The sequence below is a fragment of the Saimiri boliviensis genome, chromosome 4 (assembly GCF_048565385.1).
Source record: "Saimiri boliviensis isolate mSaiBol1 chromosome 4, mSaiBol1.pri, whole genome shotgun sequence".
Taxonomy (NCBI): Eukaryota; Metazoa; Chordata; class Mammalia; order Primates; family Cebidae; genus Saimiri; species Saimiri boliviensis.
In genome coordinates this window covers 78,971,981-78,988,888 of record NC_133452.1, presented here as the reverse complement: position 1 = coordinate 78,988,888, position 16,908 = coordinate 78,971,981, and the positions used below count along the sequence as shown (strand labels likewise).

The window sequence follows — 16,908 nt, the reverse complement described above, 5'->3', positions numbered from 1 at the left end:
AAAGGGGTCTCTGCTCTTTCTAAAAAAGTTCTGTGAATATACATGAATGCTTTATCTAACAAAAGCAATCTGCAGCTTTGATCGAATTCTGAAGGGATTTATTAATAGCAATCCATCCCTATCCAAAGAACAAAAACAAAACCTTGGGAATTACCGTTTTAGACAGACTTGCAAACTACTCAAATAAGTATTCAGTTTATTAGAGTTCACACACTTCTAGCACAATTACTTTAGAAAATATGCAAATTTTGTTATATCTTATAGTTTTACTTGTATTTTAAGTAAATGTTTACTTCAATATAATAAGGAATGTCATCTTTTCAATGGCATTCATTCAAGTTTTTGCGGTTTTTTTTTACATCTATGCAGCAATCAGAATTCAGCAAATTAGGGGGGTTCACAAATTTGGTCTCATGAATCAAGTTGAATATTCTAATTATCACAATTTCCTATCAGATAATATTTGTCTGGATTCAAAGAAATCTCAATTACATCAAGAATTCATAAAATGTCTTAATTCAATAGTAGACTTAAGACACGGTGATTCACACCTGTAACACCAGCATTTTGGCAGGCTGAGGCAGGTCAATCATGAGTCAGGACATTAAGACCATCCTGGCTAACACGGTGAAACCCTGTCTCTAATAAAAATACAAAAAAATTAGCCAGGCGTGGTGGCACATGCCTGTAGTCCCAGCTACACGGAGGCTGAGGCAAGAGAATCACTTGAACCCAAGAGGCGGAGGTTCCAGTGAGCTGAGATCGCTCCACTGAACTCCAGCCTGGGTGACAGAGCAAGACTCAGTCTCCCCCGCCCCCCCCCAAAAAAAAAAAAAAAAAAGCTGTGAAGGAAGCATTGCTATAATGTAAAGCACAGCAACAGCCTCCAAAGCTAAATATATCGTGAATTAGTTAGAAAAAATGTAATTGATTGGAAGTATACTAATTCCAAAAAAACCCCACAACTCTTTTTTAAAAAGAGCTTAAAATGACAATGCAAGGGAGAAAATCCAGTAACAAAGAGGAAAGAAATTAAATGCTATTTCAACAACTACACGGTAAATACTAGTACTCAGATCCATACTTCAGAAAAGAATTCAAGGTAAATTTTCAAATAATCAAAATAAAAAATCCATTAAGAGAAATTAAATTATGACTTGAAGAAACAAGATCATCAGAAATAAACAGATTCACATATTTTTAGAACAAATATGAAAAAGTAACAATGTTAAAATCTGTGATAAATGTAATAAAGAATATCACCCCAAAGACATAATGAATACCAAATGCGAAATGATTACTTTATTAAAAATAAAGGCCAGGCACGGTGGCTCTTGTCTATAATACCAGCACTTTGAAAGGCCAAGGCAGGCAGATCACTGGAGGCCAGGAGTTCAAGACCAACCTGGCCAAAACCCCACCTCTATTAAAAATACAGAAATTAGCAAGACATGATGGCATGTGTCTGTAATCCCAGCTACTTCAGTGGCTGAGGCATGAGAATCACTTTAACCTGAGCACAGAGGTTGCAGTGAGCCAAGATGGCACCACTGCACTCCAGCCTGGGCAACAGAGTGAGATTCTCTCAAAAAAATAAATAAAAATAGAACACAAAGAATGTTCTATGTCACTAATAAAAAAAGACAAGGAAATTTTAAATCTCCACTAAACTAATAAGCATAAAATAATGGATTTCATTGTATTTTTTTAAAATGAGACCAGGCACCATGGTTCACATGTGTAATCCCAGTTCAAGACCAGCCTGGTCAATCTGGCAAAATCCTGTCTCTACAAAATACACAAAAATTAGCTGGGTGTGGTGGTATACACCTGTAGTTCCATCTACTTAGGAAGCTGAGGTAGGAGGACGGCTTCAGCTGGGGAGGTAGAGGTTGCTGTGAGTCGAGATTGTGCCACTGTACTCCAGCCTGGATGACACAGCCAGACCTTGTCTCAAAGAAAAAAGAAAAACCAGAGAAAGAAAACTCCCTGACGGAGGGACTGTGACAAGAAGGCACATGCACTACATTGCAGGCAGTGTTGTGAATGATAACATCTTCCTGGAGAGGAAATTTGACCTTACCTAAGGAGAACTATGCAGTTTCTTACCTCCACTTTTAGAATATAACTCAAGAAAATCATTGTAAACAATAGTTTTAATGAAATAGAATGCTTCATGAAAGTACTGGCTAATGTACCAATAGTTGGTACATTAACCAATGTAATACAGAAGTATTGTTTATAGAGATTGTAAAAAGCAGCTCATGTGCTTTTCACAAGTAAATTTTTTTAAACAAATCAATTTCACAGAGTCTTTAAAAAAACAAAAAAGAGGGTTTTCCTCTGTTGCCCAGGCTGGAGTGCAATGGTATAATCATAGTTTGCTTTAATCTCAAACTCCTAGGCTCAAGGGATTCTTCCATCTCAGCCTCCCAAGACTGGGATTATAGGCATGCACCACCACGCCTGGCTATTAGAATCTTGTGTTCATCCTATGAATATATGGGTAATACTAATACAGAGATTTGTGAACTAAAAATACTAGAGAAACTAAGTAGAATCCAGTGTTATTTATATACTCACTAAAATAATAAATATAAGTACTACAATTAGGATCAGAATTCAGTTTAGAAGGACATTATCAGTTAAAATATTCAATTAATTAAATCTTACCTATTTTTAAAGAAAATCTAAAAACAAAAAGCTATGTCTAGCTTCCTGTTTTATATTTCACAATTTTTTTAAAGAAGTTTTTATGTTGTGCCTTCCTGATCTATTTCTAGAAAATAAAACTGCTGTGAATTATTAAGACACTTTTACCTCATTCACCATGCTCCTTTCAAGGTCTCTAGTGCCTCCCTGGGAAGTCTGCTGCTATGTAGCCTAGAAAGCCTGAAGTAAACATGCTCCTTAAGAACAAGCTGTAGGGCTCAGAGGTAAGTTCTCAGGGCTCCCATGCTTGCATGCAGCACACTGGTGAGGCAGCAAGCATGGTCATGACAGCGTTAAACCATCTGTCATTCTTACCACAATTCAAATAAGAAAAGAATAAGCACAGCCCACAGGAGATGCAGAGGTAACTTCCTGAAGGAATGCAGCCCCAACACAGAGCCAAAAGACAAACCATGCTTGGTTAACGATTTCTGTCTTCAGGGTGGCTTTGGCCTCCTGGCTCCTGCCTGTAGTTTCAGCACTTAGGGAGGCCAAAACAGACGGATCACTTGAGCCCAGGAGTTCCAGACCAGCCTGAGCAACATGGTGAAATCCCTCTATAAAAAACATAAAAATTAGCCTTGCGTGGTGGTGCATGCCTACAGAGCCAACTACGTGGGAGGCTGAGGCAGGAGAAAGACTTGGGCGCAGGAGGTCAGGAGTGCTGTGAGCTGTGATTCTGCCACTGCACTCCAGGCACCCCTCCCCAAAAGTCTGTATTATACTCCTTCTTTTACTGGAATTCTCACAATAAATGTGCCAATGCAAACAGCACACAACCTATTATGGGATCTGAGTTCCAAAGCTCTGAGCATGGGCCTTAGACCAACATTAGTGGCATCACCTGAGGCCTGGTTAGGCGAATTCTTGTGCCCCTGCTGAGTAAGAAACACTGGGTGTGGGGCCCTGCAAGCTGCATTTCAACAAGCCCTCCAGATGAGTCTTCAACTAGCTACACACTTAGTCAATTCTGGTGTCACTGGGTGAATATGACGTTGGTAGAGACTGGAGAGAACAAAGGAAGTTCAACTCTGGCCATTCAAGCAGAACTGTGTATACCTACAAATGTGGCAGTTCACCGTGGGCCATTCTTCTAAAGAAGTCTTTGCTCAGCTGACTAAAGAGTCTGTCTTCCCTAAAACACCAGAAATAAGAATGGGTTCCATGCAGATTATATGGTCTTCAAAGCTACCCTACTCATTTTTGAAAATGTGGTTTAGGATACCTTTAAAAAGTTGAATGTATCCTGCCAAACACGATGACTCTTGACTGTAATCCCAGCACTTTAGGAGGCTGAGACGGGTGGATCACGAGGTCAGGAGCTCAAGACCAACCTGGCCAATATAGTGAAATCCATCTCTACTAAAAATACAAAAATTAGCTGGCTACGGTGGCACACACCTGTAGTCTCAGCTGCTCGGGGGTCTGAGGCAGGAGAATTGCTTGAATCTGGGAGGCAGAGGTTGCAGTGAGCCAAGTTCATGCCACTGTGCTCTAGCCTGGGTGACAGTAAGACTCCACCTCAAAAAAAAAAAAAAGTGGAATATATCCATGAATTCTGATTTCAAAGAAGCAGTTATCTTTTTATATTCCTTAAGACTATAAAAATAATCCAGGCCAGGCGTGGTGGCTCACACCTGTAATCCCAGCACTTCGGGAGGCCAAGGCGGGTGGATCACGAGGTCAAGAGATCGAGACCATCCTGGTCAACATGGTGAAACCCCGTCTCTACTAAACATACAAAAAAAATTAGCTGGGCATGGTAGCGCGTGCCAGTAATCCCAGCTACTCAAGAGGCTGAGGCAGAATTATTGCCTGAACCCAGGAGGCAGAGGTTGCGGTGAGCTGAGATCACGCCATTGCACTCCAGCCTGGGTAACAAGAGTGAAACTCCGTCTCAAAAAAAAAAGAAAAAAAAAAAAAAATCCAAAAAACTATGTATTTAGTCTTTCAACCAGATCAGGGTTCTAAATTTACTCCATTGAATATCAAACATATATGCATACATCATAGGCTTCAAAAACAAAAAGATGTATAGTCAGAGTGTTGACTCTTATTGGATATTTTAAACTGTTAATTCTAGGCTATGGATACTAATCTATTTTCTATGTTTGAGATTTTTCATAATAAAAATTATTTATTTTTTTTAAGATGGAGTCTTACTCTGTTGCCCAGGCTGGAGTGCAATGGCGCGATCCTGGCCTCATTTTTCTTTTTTTTTTTTTTGAGATGGGAGTCTTGCTCTGTTGCCCAGGTTGGAGTGCAATGGCACGACCTTGGCCCACTGCAACCTCCACCTCCCTAGTTCAGGTAATTATCCTGCCTGAGCCTCCCATGTAGCTGGGATTACAGTCACCTAGCTAATTTTTATATTTTTAGTAGAGACAGGGTTTCACCATGTTAGCCAGGCTGGTCTCAAACTCCTGACCTCAGGTGATCCGCCTGCCTTGACCTCCCAAAGTGATGGGATTACAGGCGTGAACCACCACACCCAGCCAAAAAAAAAAAAAAAAAAATTTAATAAAGTCAAAGAATAACATATTCATTGATGAAAACTAAAGAGATGCAGTTGAAATTCTAGAGACACTGTGTCAAGGTGGTAATGACGACAATATGAAGAAGGGACACTTTAATGGAAGGTAACAGAATAGTGCCATATTCTCCTTGTCTACTTTCATTTATCTATCTCCTGTCTTCTTATAGCATACCATATACATATAGGGCTAATGTCCTGTAAGAGATCCCTCAACACCCAACACAAATCCTGCTATGACACAATACTACCATTACCACCTGCAAACTCTCACCTTTAGGATCTATTCTGCCCAGACACAATCCTGGACGAAGATTACGATTGATTATCTGAATTAAATCTTCACGGCTTGTGCTTTGAGGGCACCATATTTCCGTAAACCGGTTTCTTAAGGCAGGAGACAGCTATAAGAAACACAAACTCCAATGTGAATTTTTAAAACTATAAGGAAAGCTGGAAAACAAGTCTTGAAACAATGTTGTTAGCTGTTAAGTCCAGCAAATACTACACACTTCTTTTATTATTTCTACTACCAGATATAATTAATTGAAGATGTACTTTGTCTTGGCTCCTTACATTCCATGACACCTTCCAGCGTCATCGTCACTTTCTTAACAGACATGGTCAGAGGCCTGACAGACTAAGTGATGGAAGCCAGCCAGTGCCAGTCAAACCTGAACTCTTCTCCTTAAGCAGAGATTCTTCCTTTTACTTTACCTTTACTTTGCACCAGGTACCTAAATAATACTTCAGAGAAAATAAACACCTATCTTCCCACAGAGGAGGGCACTCTGACGTAGGAGGAGGAAACTTTTTTTATGTGGCTCAAAGGGAGTGCAATTTAAAAAATACGTATTTTCTACCTTTTGAATAACATGAAATTGTTTAGCTGCTCCAGTCTTAGGGCCTTTGCCCCTGTAGGTTCCTTTTCCCTCCAAAAGTTCAGTTAACACTATTCACAAATGTTTGCCAGTGCCTCATAAGAATCATTATTGGTTTGTCTGATTACTTTGTCATTACTTTCCTTCTACTTGATGATCATCTATCTGGTCTACCACAGAGAGACCCAGGAGTAATGCCAGGTGAATTCATGTGTGGACTGTATCTGTATCTGAGACAACCAGTACCTCTGGTGTCCAGCACCCTGTCTTGCTCTTCTTGTTAAGCACGCAAAACTAAAAAGTAACTTTCCCTTGGGTAGAAGTAACTTTCCCTTGGGTAGAAAGCTAGGCCCAAAATATCATTTCAGCTACCCACCAAATTACCAAGACTCTTAATTGTCTCATTTAAGATCAACTCCTCTGTTTCTTCTCATCAACCCTGTCCTGTTACATGACTCTCTTCTTAACTTTAAACGGACCGGGATCCAGCACACAGTGCTGACTTCTTCACTGAAAGGTTTCTGGAGCCAGAAACCAACAAGGTTGTTAGTTCCTATATATACCTGAAAACAACCCTCTGAACACAGGAACTGCCCTCTGCTCTTTACTTTACCAGCAGTCAGAAAGTGACCCACATAACCCTTATGAGAACAAATCATCTCCATCTATAAACCAGAAGAGCTTCTTGGCTATGACTTTTTTGTCACTTTAAAACCACTCATGAAAGCAAAGGTGTGTTTAAGAAAGTGGACTGTTAAAAACAGAGGTTTAATTTAAATTTCAGATACAACTTTTCTCATCCATAAAACTACAATAAAAACCTTGCAGAGCTCGTGAGAGCTTTCTCAGGGTAACATACATAAGTAAAGGGCTAGGCAAGGTGACGGTAACAATGATATTTCGAGCACATACACAAAGTGAGATATCAAATAAGGGGATATTTGTGTCAGAATTTCCTAACCCAAATTATTTTAAAATATTTCTGGGTTTTTACATTTTTACCTAGTTTTTCCCCAACATAATATTCCAAATCCATTATTGCATACTATATTTATGAGTACTAGTAAGCTGAGGTCAAAAACCAGGAAGAAATTGTGTACCAGAAAAGTTTTACCTCCTTTTTTCCGAAGTCACCCCCTGGGTTCATGGTTGCTAGGATACGAAATTTTTTCCCAGCAGTCAACAGCTCTACTTCATTATCCTTGTCCTCTGGACTGCCTTTTTCGGCTAATACCAGAGACTTTTCTACTTCAAGGACACTAAAAGAAAAATGGAAGAACACTGAAATGGGCTTATATAATCTTTCAATTTTATGGTCTTTGACATTCTTTAAAAAAAATAGTCATCTCCTCTCTACCAAATTTTTACTTTAGTTAATGGTTTCCTATCACAAATGTTAAAATGACTCACTATCCCAATTCCTGTGTAGTAATGGCTATTTCTGATGAAGAAAGAAACTTTTCCACTTATAACCTATTAAGGCATTGGTCTTAAAAATGAATAACTTATAAGCAAATAAACACATTGCATGCATTATTCATAACAGCTAACTAGAAAGAACTAAAATATCATTGACTGGTGAATAGTTAACCAAAATGTGTATAGCCAACAATATTTGGGATAAAAAGGAACAAACTAATATGTGCTGAAATAGGAATGAATCTCAAAACAACGCAAAGTAACAGAAGAGACCTTTTACCTGATATACCCAAAAGACAAATCTCCATAGACAAAAAATAGATTAATCAGAAATTTAGTGTAATGGGCACAAGGGATTCTACTGAATGACGGCAATGCTGTAAAAGTGGATTGTAGGCTGGGCACAGTGGCTCATGCCTGTAATCCCAGCACTTTGGGAGGCCAAAGTGGGCAGATCACTTGAGGCCAGGAGTTGGAGACCAACCTGGCCAAGATGGTATAACCCCATCTCTACTAAAAATACAAAAATGAGCAAGGTACGGTGGCTCATGCCTGAAGTCCCAGCTATTCAAGATGCTGAGGCACAAGAATCAAACCCGGGAGGTACAGGTTGCAGTGAGCTGAGATTGCAGCACTACACTCCAGCTGGGGAAACAGAGCAAGACACTATATAAAAAAAAACAAACCTCTATCTTCCAAATTTTCAGGGAAGCCAATATGAGTAATAAACTCCTGTCCTACTTGGCTAGCTCTGCAATTATTAAATTCTTTCTCTACTGCAATACCACTAACTCAATAACTTGGTTCTACGCATACAGCTTGTAAGAAGAACACATCATGGGACTGTAGACTTACCGAATTATACCTTTTATGATATGTAAACTATACCTCAAAAGAGAAAAAATGGGTGTTGCCACATCAAGATTCATATTGGGTCTGAGGTCTGATGATGGCTTATAGCCACAGGTCTAGGATTCTGACTATAGTTCCTTCAAAATATTAAGAGAGTAAGCATATAATTCACCTTAAAAAATAGTTTTGACTTCAGCTCATGTTTTAGCCCTGCCACTCCACAATGCCATCTGATTACTAATAGCCGAAAAAAACTAAAAATTTAAAAGACATTGAATGCTAAAGCCAAAAGACATGGTAACATGGGGCATTTATTAAGGTGCACCTATGAGAAGCATTACTGTGCACAAGATTTAATACCTATAAAAATCACATCAATCACCTGATCCCAGAAGTTCGAGGCTACAATGAACCATGATCATAACATGGCACTGAAGTCTGGGGTGACAGAGTGAGACACTGTCTTTGGGGGGGAAAAAAATCACACCAACGAAAAAATGTCAAATACAAGGCAAACCTCTCAGGCACGTACCTGTTGAGTCTTTCCAAGACAGAGTCATCAGCCAGTGAGATTTCATCCAAGAGGAAAAAGCCATCCTCCTTCATGGCCTGAACCAGAGGCCCATCGTGCCACTCAAAGAGTCTTGATGTGTCAATTTCTTCCTATAATTTGAAAAAGTGGGGAAAATTAAAGGGCAGATGGCTCCACAAGACAATACACATGCAGCTGGCTGGTGTCTCCAGGGATGAAATAGGCATTCTGAGGAAGGTAAGAACCTGAGAACAGGAGATAGAACTTGCACACCAGAATGCATGCCACGGCCCTTGTAGTCCAGTGAAAATCTGTAGACATGCACATTTAACCAAACCAGAACCCAGTTCCAGAAACCTCACCGTGAATATAACCCCAACACTGACTCATGAACAGCCAACTGCAGTTTTTTAAATGAACAGGAACACTTGCTGCTAGACAAACCTTGTCATCTGGCTTCTGTCTCACTGGCCGCAGGCCACCAAGGAAGTCTGATGTCTCCATGTGTAAGTGGCAGCTGACAGAGTATAATTTCTGATTTGTCAAGGCTGCAAACACCTGACAGATAGTAGTTTTCCCACACCTGTTAGAGATATGCAACTGATTAACAAGGCATGTCTTTCAAATATACATCCATAAACACACCCCTCAGCAAAAGAGAAGAACCACTGTGAGGGTCTCACTGCAGCAGCAGAGAGTCCTGGAAAATGTGGAACCTCAAACCCAGGCTCAGGCACCCCTCTGCATGACTGCACAAATTCCATCCTAGTTCCATCAACAGCCACAGGCTAGGCATGATGGCTCATTCCTGTAATCCCAGCACTTTGGGAGGCTGAGGTGGGTGGATCACCTGAGGTCAGGAGTTCAAGACCAGCCTGGCCAACATGACAAAGCCCCATCCCTATTAAAAATACAAAAATTAGCCAGGCGCAGTGGCTCACACATGTAATCCCAGCACTTCGGGAGGCTGAGGCAGGCAGATCACGAGGTCAGGGGTTCAAGACCAGCCTGACCAATATGGTGAAACCTGGTCTCTACTTAAAAAAACAAAAATTGGCCGGGCGCGGTGGCTCAAGCCTGTAATCCCAGCACTTTGGGAGGCCAAGGCGGGTGGATCACGAGGTCAAGAGATCGAGACCATCCTGGTCAACATGGTGAAACCCCGTCTCTACCAAAAATACAAAAAATTAGCTGGGCATGGTGGCACGTGCCTGTAATCCCAGCTACTTGGGAGGCTGAGGCAGGAGAATTGCCTGAACCCAGGAGGTGGAGGTTGCGGTGAGCCGAGATCGCGCCATTGCACTCCAGCCTGGGTAACAAGAGCGAAACTCTGTCTCAAAAAAAAAAAAAAATTAGCCAGGTGTGGTGGTGCACACCTGTAATCCCAGCTACTTGGTTGAACCCAGGAGGGGGAGGTTGCAGTGAGCCAAGAGCGCACCATTGCACTCCAGCATGGGTGACAGAACGAGACTCCCTCTCAAAAAGAGGAAAAAAAAAATTAGTCAGCATGGTGGCACGCATCTGCAGTCCCAGCTACTTCAGAGGCTGAAGCAGGAAGATCATTTGAACCCAGGTAGCAGAGGTTGCAGTGAGCCGAGATTACACCACTGCACGCCAGCCTGGGCAACAAAGTGAGACTCCATGTCAAAAAAAAAAAACAAAAAAAAACCACCAAGGCATGGGAAAGAAATCTAATCCTTACAGACTTTATAGACTTTCAAGAGACACTGGTTTATCCACTCTTCTCTGCACACTGTTTAAAAGAACTAAACAGACAAAAACTGCCCTCAATGCAATGAAGCAAAAAATCATCCTTGCCAGGTACAATGGCTCAGCCCTGTAATCCCAACACTTTGGGAGGCCTAGGCAGGAGGATCACTTGGGTCCAGGAGTTTGAGACCAGTTTGGACAACAAAGTGAGACTCTCGTCCTTTTTTTGTTTTAAAGGCAGGGCTTCACTCCTGCTGCCCAGGCTGGAGTGCAATGGCACAATCTCAGCTCAGTGCAACCTCTGCCTCCCAGGCTCAAGCAGCTATTCTTCTGCCTCAGCCTCCCAAATAGCTGGGACTATAGGCAGACACCAACACAGCCAGCTAATTTTTGTATTTTAGTAGAGACAGCGTTTTGCCATGTTGCCCAGGCTCGTCTCTAACTCCTGAGCTTAAATGATACAACTGACTCAGCCTCCCAAAATTTTGGGATTACAGGCATGAACCACTACACCTGGCTGAGACTCTGATGTCACAAAAAAATTTAAAAATTAGCCAAGTGTGGTGGTGTGTGCCTGTAGTCCCAGCTACTTGGGAGGCTGAGCCAGGAAGATCACTTGAGTCCAGGAAGTTAAGGCTGCAGTGAGCCATGACTGTACCACTGCACTCCAGCCTGGATAAGAGTTAGACCCCATCTCCAATAGTAATAATAATAATAATAATAATAATAATAATAATGTCCTTCTTTTCCATAAAAAAAGATCTAGTCTGAAGGTAGAGGAAAGTAAACAGTAACAGATCTTAGTTTCTTCTTTAAAAAAAAAAAAAAAAGAAAGAAAAAAGGAGGAGGAGGAGGAAAAAAGGAGGGATTAATACTTTCATGAGTTCTTCAGCGATAACTCCAAGTAGTCTTGTGGAACTGAAATAAAACCTTACAAGTCACTGTCATAGATCCTTACCCAGTGTCTCCAACCAGCAGCACCGGCTCACCAAATTCCAATGCCCTTCCCACCAGCATCGCGAGTCTCCGCATGCCCTCAGTCCACACAATGTGGCCAAAGTTAGACTCCAGTGTGGACAACTGAGTAGGCAACGTACCTATCCAAAGAAAAATAAATATTTAGATTCTAATGAGTACAACTCAAATCAAACTCCTCTGGGGATTTTGGCCTACTCACCCAGCAATTTCAGGACATTTTCCTTGGAGAAAAGAGATTGAGGACACAATTTTTTCTTGAAATGTTTCTCCAGGACTTCTTGAATCACATCAACTTCCTCCTGCTTCCTGACTCGACCTGCCAGAAGCATATAACCTGGGAGGAGGAAGAAGAAGAGGAGAGGAATCATCAAGTATCTGCTGGAAACACCAAAGGACATTGAGAATATGGAGCAATAGCAACTCTCATACACTGCTGGTGAGGCAGAAATCTGAAGAACTACACGGGAAAACTGGGAGGGCCTATTACAGCTAACCATACTATGCCTCGGCAATATGACTTCCAGTATCCCCAAACACAAATGAACACATGTGGGTCAAAAGACATACACAGAAATGTTCGGAGAAGCTTTACTCATGATAGCTAAAAAGTTAAAATGATCCAAATGTCCATAACCAAGAGAATGAATAAACAAACTGTGGTGTCTCCATGCAATAGATTACCAAATACAAATACAAAGAAAAAAATACAAAAAAGAACGAAGTCCTGATACACATAATGGCATGATTGAATCTCACATCAGGTTTAGTGAAAAACCAGAACCCAGAGAGTACATAGTACATAATACCAGCTAGCTGAAGTTCAAAGACAAGCAAAATTCTGTTCAATAAGATTAGTAGTGATAATCAGACAGACGTCAATTAGTGGTGACAGTAGTCAGGGTAGTGGTTACCTCCACTGGCAAGAGACCTACTTATTGAGTTATTGAAAATATTCTAAATATTGGTCTAGGTGATGGTTTACATGGGAAAATACTTTACTGCATGTTATACCTCAATAAAAAAAGTTTTTAAAAAAGTATTCCTCTTTTTTTTTTTTGAGACAGAGTCTTGCTCCATCGCCAGGCTGGAGTGCAGTGGCACGATTTCGGCTCACTGCAACCTCCGCCTCCCGGGTTCAAGCAATTCTCCTGCCTCAGCCTCCCGAGTAGCTGGGACTACAGGTGTGCGCCAACACGCCCAGCTAATTTTTGTATTTTTAGTAGAGACAGGGTTTCACCGTGTTGGCCAGGATGGTCTCGATCTCTTGACCTCCCAAAGTGCTGAGATTACAGACATGAGCCACCGCGCCAGGCCAAAAAGTATTCTTCTCCTTTTGATTTGAGTAGCCAAAAAAAAAGAAAAAAAAAAGAAAGAAAAAAAAGTATTCCTCTGCATAAATATTCTTTACAAGTAGACAAAAAAATCTCTTGTCTTAGTTTTATATATTTTTCTTGCTTATTAACTAGCCCATTCATCAGGACTTTTCAAATCGGAAGATTCAAAACACTTTGTATACTATCACAAACAGGAACAAATTCTTCCTGAGTCTCAGATTATATAAATTCTGTCTCTCAGAATGCTTATGTTTTCTGACAAATCAGCTTTCTGTATGTCTGTAAGGCACGAGCCAAGCTATCTGTGGTAACACTGCAGAAAAATGGCCCACAAAGCTATCATCAACCATCCACCTAAACTCCCAAAGAGGCTACGCCCGTATCCTGACTCCCACATGTACTACCTGAAGCAAAGAGTAAGAAGACCTTAGCAACCAGTACTTATTAGCATGGAGGCTGGCAGGAATAAGATCACTTACAAAAGAAGTTAGAACTGGAGGGAAACAGGCTCCCTGGAATACCTAGTCAAATGTATACATCAATCATAATCCGAGGCAAGATTTAATAAAAAGTTTCAATATTTAACATAACTAAATACTGAGAACATTTGACCGAGAACATACCATCATTGGCTAAGTACTGCAGCCAGTCATACTCCTTCTCGGTCTGCTCAGCCAATCTGTATCTCTCAGCCCATCGGAACAGATCACGAAGGGTGATGAAGCCCTGCTTTCCAGCAAACACTGACGAACTTCTGCGATAGGACTGTTAAAGTATCAAAACAAATGAAAAAGGACATTGGCTGCAGAGTAAGCAGTAACGCATAGCAGGCATGTAGTACAACATATATAAAATACCTAACAAATTTACGCTCCCATTAAAATGATTTCATTCCACTGAATAAGATTAATTTTTAATGTAAATATTCTGAAGAAAAATGTTCAAATTCACATTTAAGTTAAGAATATAAGCCGGGCGCGGTGGCTCAAGCCTGTAATCCCAGCACTTTGGGAGGCCGAGGCGGGTGGATCACGAGGTCGAGAGATCGAGACCATCCTGGTCAACATGGTGAAACCCTGTCTCTACTAAAAATACAAAAAAACATTAGCTGGGCATGGTGGCGCGTGCCTGTAATCCCAGCTACTCAGGTCAGGAGGTTGAGGCAGGAGAATTGCCTGAACCCGGGAGGCGGAGGTTGCGGTGAGCCGAGATCGAGCCATTGCACTCCAGCCTGGGTAACAAGAGCGAAACTCTGTCTCAAACAAACAAACAAACAAACAAACAAACAAACAAAAAAAAAAAAGAATATAAAATGGAATTCCACATTTCTTATGCCACATAGAAAAAGATGATTAATAGTAATGCAAATGGTGGCAAAGATGCAGGAAGATTAGTGAAACAACGTGGGACCATAATGGTAGGAGTCTTCATTATTACTAGCTTTCTAAAAAGCAGTTTGACAATGCATACTTTCTGATAAAGAATACTTTTAACCCCATAAGATAAATGGAATTTTTAAAGATCAGCTATAGCTTTGCAGTTGACAAGGGGGAGCCACAAAGAATGGATCTCTAAAATTATGTCCATTGAAGGACTATATCTGTTTAAAAACCAAAAACTGCAGTTTTCCCTAAGCCAAATTCCATTCTAAACAAAATGCTTCAATACTGTACACAAATACAAAATCACATGTAAATATCAGAAAAATTTCAATGATGTCAAATTGTGGATTGATAAAAGAAAACTAAAAATATATATTAGTGGGAAACATTTAAAAGACCTCTATTTGAAGTCCAAGAACCGTGATTCACACCTATAATCCCAATACTTTGGGAGATCAAGGTGGGCGGACCCCTTGAGCCCAGGAGTTCAATACCAACCTGGGCAACATGGTGAAACCTTGTCTCTACAAAAAAATTTAGCCGGACATGGCAGTGCACACCTGTGGTCCCAGCTACTAAGCAGTGAGGAGTCAGAGATGAGAGGATCACCTGAGCCCAGGAGGTAGAGGCTGCAATGAGCTATGACTGCGCCACTACACTCTAGCCAGGACGGTAGAGTGAGACCCTGTCTCACTCAAATAAAAAGGAAAGAAAAACAAACAAACCTCTATTTGGAAAAATATATAAACAGATTCTTTTTTCTAACAAAAGAACCCATGAGATTTTGATCACCAAACATAATCAACACATTCCATTTGAAATTAAGTTCAGTGATAAGGAAATGAAATACCTGAAGATCCAGCATGACTTTAACCAACTTGCTGCAATAGGAGGGTGGCAAACTACAGCGCTTGTGCAAGATTGTTTCCAACTCAGAGCTAGGTAACTCATCAAAGTGCAATTCCACAAACCGATTCCTGAAGGCTCTAGAAAGCACCTAGGCAGAGCATAGAAAGAATACGGTAAATGGTGCCTTTTAATCTCCAATATGGAGGCTCTGGCATTCACCATAACATATTAAAACAGAGGTAAGAAAAATCTAGGCTCTGAGGTGGTTACAAATTGAAGGAAGGGGACACATGCTACATACCTTTCTGCCTCCATAAATTCCTGGGGGATTTTGGGTGGCAAAAAGCATAAACCGAGGGTGTGCTTTAACAACTTCCTGTGTTTCTGTTACAAGCAATTCACGGTTATCATCCAACAGCCTATTCAGTGCCTCTAATACATCGGTAGGAGCCAAATTTAATTCATCTAAAATAATCCAATAGCCTTTTCTCATGGCATCAATAAGAACACCTAGGAAGAAACAAACACCAAAAACTAGCGTATCAATCAGTCCAAAGTTTTAAAATGTGTTATGTACAAATCAACAAATCCCAGGTTATCATTAAATTTCAAAGCAAATTACTTTCTGCAGCTAGTCTTGCGCCAAAACAAATTATGACACTGAAAATCAAGGAGGAACAATTCTCAATTAAAGTAGTCCCCTTTTTCCCCACAGCCAAGGCTGACAGATACCTCGTTTCTTGTTTAATTTTTCCCTGCAGTCTAATTTCATTTAAATTACCACATTCTCGTATCTATTCCCAACTTCCTTTTGGCTAACACTAACCCTAGTCTCTGAATCCCTAGAAAATAAAGCAGCAATTCAATTCCCCTCTTGAAAATTTGGCCCTATACACAGCCAGCAAGATTAACAGAACCTAAAGAATGCACGCCACCTATGCATCGCCCCTTAATTATTTGTAGCTCAGGCATCAAGGAAAGCTAGCTGTTATAGCAAAGGTCCATGTGCCTCAGTTGGAAAGGCTAATACTCACTCCATTCTCTGAATCCCTAAGAAAATGAAACAGCAGCCAGGCGTGGTGGCTCACGCCTGTAATCCCAGCACACTGGGAGGCCAAGGCAGACAGATCACCTGAGGTCAGGATTTTGAGACCAGCCTGGCCAACGTGGTGAAACCCCATCTCTAAAAAAAATTAAATAAAAAGAAAATGAAGCACCAGTTCAACTCCTATCTTAAAAATTTGGCTACAGTCTTATATACAGCCAGCAAGATTAGTAGAGCCTAAAGAAATCCAGCAACTTGTACATCCTCCTTAACTATATATAGCTCAGGCATCAAGAAAAGCCAGCTGTTACAGCAAAGGTCCATGTGCCTCAATTAGAAAGGATGAAGAGTAACATTACTTAGAGGAATGTGTCTGAAAGAATGAACACCTATGTCCATGGAATGGAATCTTAATCCTACCTTCTTTAAAGACAAGCTTCCCTGAGGAGTCAGATGTGTAACAACCGATGTACTCCTGAATGTCCGTGTGTTCATGATTGTTAATACGCACACAGTGGTTGCCAGTAGCTGCAGCCAGCCACTGGATGAGGCTTGTTTTACCAACTGATGTCTCTCCCTGAATCAGCACTGGATAGGTTCTGTAAAAGATTAACCAATTAAGCAACTTGAAAAAACAACAACGACAAAAAAACACAAAGCTGAGAAACCAGAACTGAGTAT

General features: G+C 40.8%; 1 protein-coding gene across 2 annotated transcripts in view; it reads right to left on the bottom strand.

Annotated features, from left to right (window-relative positions):
- MDN1 (midasin AAA ATPase 1) overlaps positions 1-16,908 on the bottom strand; it is a 183,287-nt gene that overhangs the window by 92,047 nt on the left and 74,332 nt on the right. For both annotated transcript variants that reach the window (XM_074397695.1, XM_074397696.1), the window contains exons 24-33: positions 16,648-16,826; positions 15,484-15,692; positions 15,184-15,330; positions 13,575-13,716; positions 11,817-11,951; positions 11,598-11,736; positions 9,374-9,512; positions 8,930-9,060; positions 7,241-7,385; positions 5,520-5,649 (exon numbers count right to left, since the gene is read on the bottom strand). In XM_074397695.1, coding sequence (XP_074253796.1) covers positions 5,520-5,649; positions 7,241-7,385; positions 8,930-9,060; positions 9,374-9,512; positions 11,598-11,736; positions 11,817-11,951; positions 13,575-13,716; positions 15,184-15,330; positions 15,484-15,692; positions 16,648-16,826 — 1,496 coding nt within the window. The remainder of the gene's footprint in view (positions 1-5,519; positions 5,650-7,240; positions 7,386-8,929; positions 9,061-9,373; positions 9,513-11,597; positions 11,737-11,816; positions 11,952-13,574; positions 13,717-15,183; positions 15,331-15,483; positions 15,693-16,647; positions 16,827-16,908) is intronic.